Source organism: Helianthus annuus, chromosome 16 (genome assembly GCF_002127325.2).
Source record: "Helianthus annuus cultivar XRQ/B chromosome 16, HanXRQr2.0-SUNRISE, whole genome shotgun sequence".
Lineage (NCBI taxonomy): Eukaryota > Viridiplantae > Streptophyta > Magnoliopsida > Asterales > Asteraceae > Helianthus > Helianthus annuus.
In genome coordinates this window covers 56,282,039-56,285,152 of record NC_035448.2, presented here as the reverse complement: position 1 = coordinate 56,285,152, position 3,114 = coordinate 56,282,039, and the positions used below count along the sequence as shown (strand labels likewise).

Genomic DNA, 3,114 nt, shown 5'->3' with positions numbered 1-3,114 from the left:
CATTCCGACATAAACTTTTTTATAGGCGAGTCAGGTCAAATATAATACGTTTTCGTTTAAAGAAACCATTTTTACGTGCATATTTCTAGGTGCGTTTTCGTATAAAGTTATGATTGTTCGACATGAATTCCATTTACTTTACGTTTGACCCAATCACAATGCTTATACAGGTTACACCGAGTTTAACTGGACACGTCGAAATGTGTGTTTTCATATGATTAACGTATCATATAACGTTTAGACTAATCCATTCAATGTTTACGATGTATCCGCGCCGCAACGCGGGCGGGTCTTAACCCTAGTTTTTAATTAATTTAGAAAACTAGTTTGAGCCGGTTTGGTAACATTTGCTGAACCGAGATTCGAGACTGCTAATCTAGTAATCTCCGGTAGTAAGCTCAAACGCTACTAATGGAAACCCTGCAAAGTTGGATTAAATGCATAAAACTGGTCTAAATGAATCCAAAACACAAGCTTAAACAAGCTGTAGATTCTCTATACCGACACAGTAATGTCAACCCTGAAGCATACACTCGTATTGTTCTTGATTGTGTTCGACTCAATGACGCCCATCAAGCCAAACGCTTACAATCCCACATGGACGACAATCTGTACGAACCCACAACCACATTTATCCACAATCGTCTCCTTGATGTGTATGCAAATTCCGGGAAACTTTTGGATGCACGTAACCTGTTCGATAAAATGCCACAAAGAGATACATTCACTTACAACGCAATGTTAAAAGCTTATTCGAAGATGGGGTCTGCGGATGACTTGCAGGGGTTGTTCAGAAGCATCCCATGTCGAGATTCTGTTTCGTATAACACGGTGATTGCTGGTTTCGCGACAAAAGGTCGTGTGAATGAGGCTTTGGAGGTGTTTGTTGAAATGCAGAAGGAAGGAGTTGAGGTTACTGGGTATAGTTATGTGAGTGTATTGAATGCGTGTTCGCGGGTGTTGGATTTGCGCCGTGGGAAGCAGGTTCATGGAAAGATTGTGGCTTGTGGTTTGGTGTTTAATGGTTTTGTTTGCAATGCTTTGACGGACTTGTATGCTAAATGTGGTGAGATTGATGCTGCGCGTTGGTTGTTTGATCGGATGCGTAACCAGAATGTGGTTTCTTGGAATTTAATGATTTCGGGTTATATGAAAAACGGGTTGCCAGAAAAGTCTATAGAATTGTTTTCTGAAATGAAGTTGTCTGGTGTTAAACCGGATGTGGTTACGAATTCGAACGTTCTTGGTGCGTTTTTTCAAACGAGGCGAATCCACGAGGCGCAAAAGCTTTTTGCAAAGATTGAGAAAAAGGACACGATTTCATGGACAACAATGATTGTGGGTCATGTCCAAAACGGAAAAGAAGAGGATGCGTTAGTGTTGTTTAATGATATGTTAACGGCGAGCGTTAAGCCAGACAAGTTTACAATTTCGAGCGTGGTTAGTTCGTGCGCGCGATTAGCTTCTTTGTTTTATGGTCAAACAATTCATGGTAAATCAGTCCACATGGGAGTTGACAACGACACACTTGTGTCGAGTGCCCTTGTTGATATGTATTCTAAATGTGGTGAACCGACTGAAGCCCGGAAGATTTTCGACACGATACATTCCAAATCAACGGTTTCATGGAATTCCATGATTTTAGGGTATGCGCAAAACGGAAAGGATTTAGAGGCACTAACACTTTACGAAGAAATGTTGAATAATGGTATAAAGCCAGATAGCATTACCTTTGTTGGCGTTCTTTCTGCTTGTATACATGAAGGACTTACCGAAAGGGGAGAACAATATTTCCATTCACTGACAAAACAACATGGGATCATACCGACTTCAGATCATTACGCGTGTTTGATCAATCTTCTTGGTCGTTCAGGTTGTGTGGACAAAGCCGTTGAAACAATAAAGGGTATGCCTTACAAACCGGATAGTCTCATTTGGTCAACACTTTTGTCGGTTTGTAAACTTAACGGTGACATTGAACATGGAGAAATGGCAGCAAAAGAACTCTTTGAGTTGGAACCGTATAACGCTGAACCTTATATCACTCTTTCCAATATGTACGCTGCTAATGGAAGATGGAAAGATGTGGCAGCCATGAGATCTATTATGAACAGTAACAAGATTAAAAAGTTTGCGGCGTTTAGTTGGGTGGAAATTGATGGAAAAGTGCATAAATTTGTATCGGAAGATCGAGCTCATCTGGAGTCAGAAGCCATATATCGCGAATTAAACCGGATTATAAGAAAGTTACTAAAAGCTGGATTTACTCCAAATAAGAACCTGGTATTGCATGATGTCGGTGATGATGAAAAGCGTGAATCGATATGTTATCATAGTGAGAAATTAGCTCTTGCATACGGGTTGATGAAGAAACCTGATGGAAGGCAACCTGTTAGGATTTTAAAGAATATCAGAGTTTGTGGTGATTGTCATTTGTTTATGAAGTTTGTTTCAAGAATCATTGGCCGCGCCATCATATTGAGAGATTCGAATCGGTTTCATCACTTTGTAGGAGGGTCTTGTTCATGCAAGGACCTTTGGTGATCCTCTGAGTGTTGATCCTTTTATCAAATCTTGTTTCTTTTCATGCAACAGTTGTTAATGGTGTGCTTTTGGTTGATCAAAGAGTATGTCATAGCTACAAAATATTCATTAACATAGCGTTATACTTGTTATTGTTTAGATAATCATTTTTAGCACTTAATATTCATTAACACACTTGATGAACTATTCTTTTTGCAGAAATTTACACATATATAAAGACACTCATCTAGTAAAGTACATATTTGGGTTGACAACTTGACAACTAATCAAAGGCTTTGAGTTTTCAATCCTAATTAATAAATCATTACGTAACCATTACTAGTGCTCTAGTGGTGGCCACGGGTATTTAAGTTCCACATAAGGTGGGCCCAGGTGAGTTTTCTGCTCAGGTCTCAAGTTCGAATCTGAGTGATAGGGGTTTCTCATTAACGGGTTTAAATTGGGAATCTATTATGTTAGGGGATCTCTAGCGCGGACTCGGTTAAGACAACGTATGCTAGACCTTCCGACATTCGCAAATAATTCACACCTTTCAAAAAAAATCATTACGTTATCAAATGCTTTTGTTGT

At 39.4% G+C, this 3,114-nt stretch overlaps 1 protein-coding gene across 1 annotated transcript; it reads left to right on the top strand.

Annotated features, from left to right (window-relative positions):
* Positions 1-329: 329 nt before the first annotated feature.
* On the top strand, positions 330-2,699 carry LOC110916714 (pentatricopeptide repeat-containing protein At4g02750). Its single transcript, XM_022161401.2, has one exon. The coding sequence runs from the start codon at positions 457-459 to the stop codon at positions 2,542-2,544; it is 2,088 nt and encodes a 695-aa protein (XP_022017093.1). The 5' UTR covers positions 330-456; the 3' UTR covers positions 2,545-2,699.
* The last annotated feature ends 415 nt before the right edge of the window (positions 2,700-3,114 follow it).

What these genes read in the sequence shown, in the direction of transcription:
- LOC110916714 (XM_022161401.2), top strand. Translation starts at nt 457, where the DNA reads ATGAATCCAAAACACAAGCTTAAACAAGCTGTAGATTCTCTATACCGA.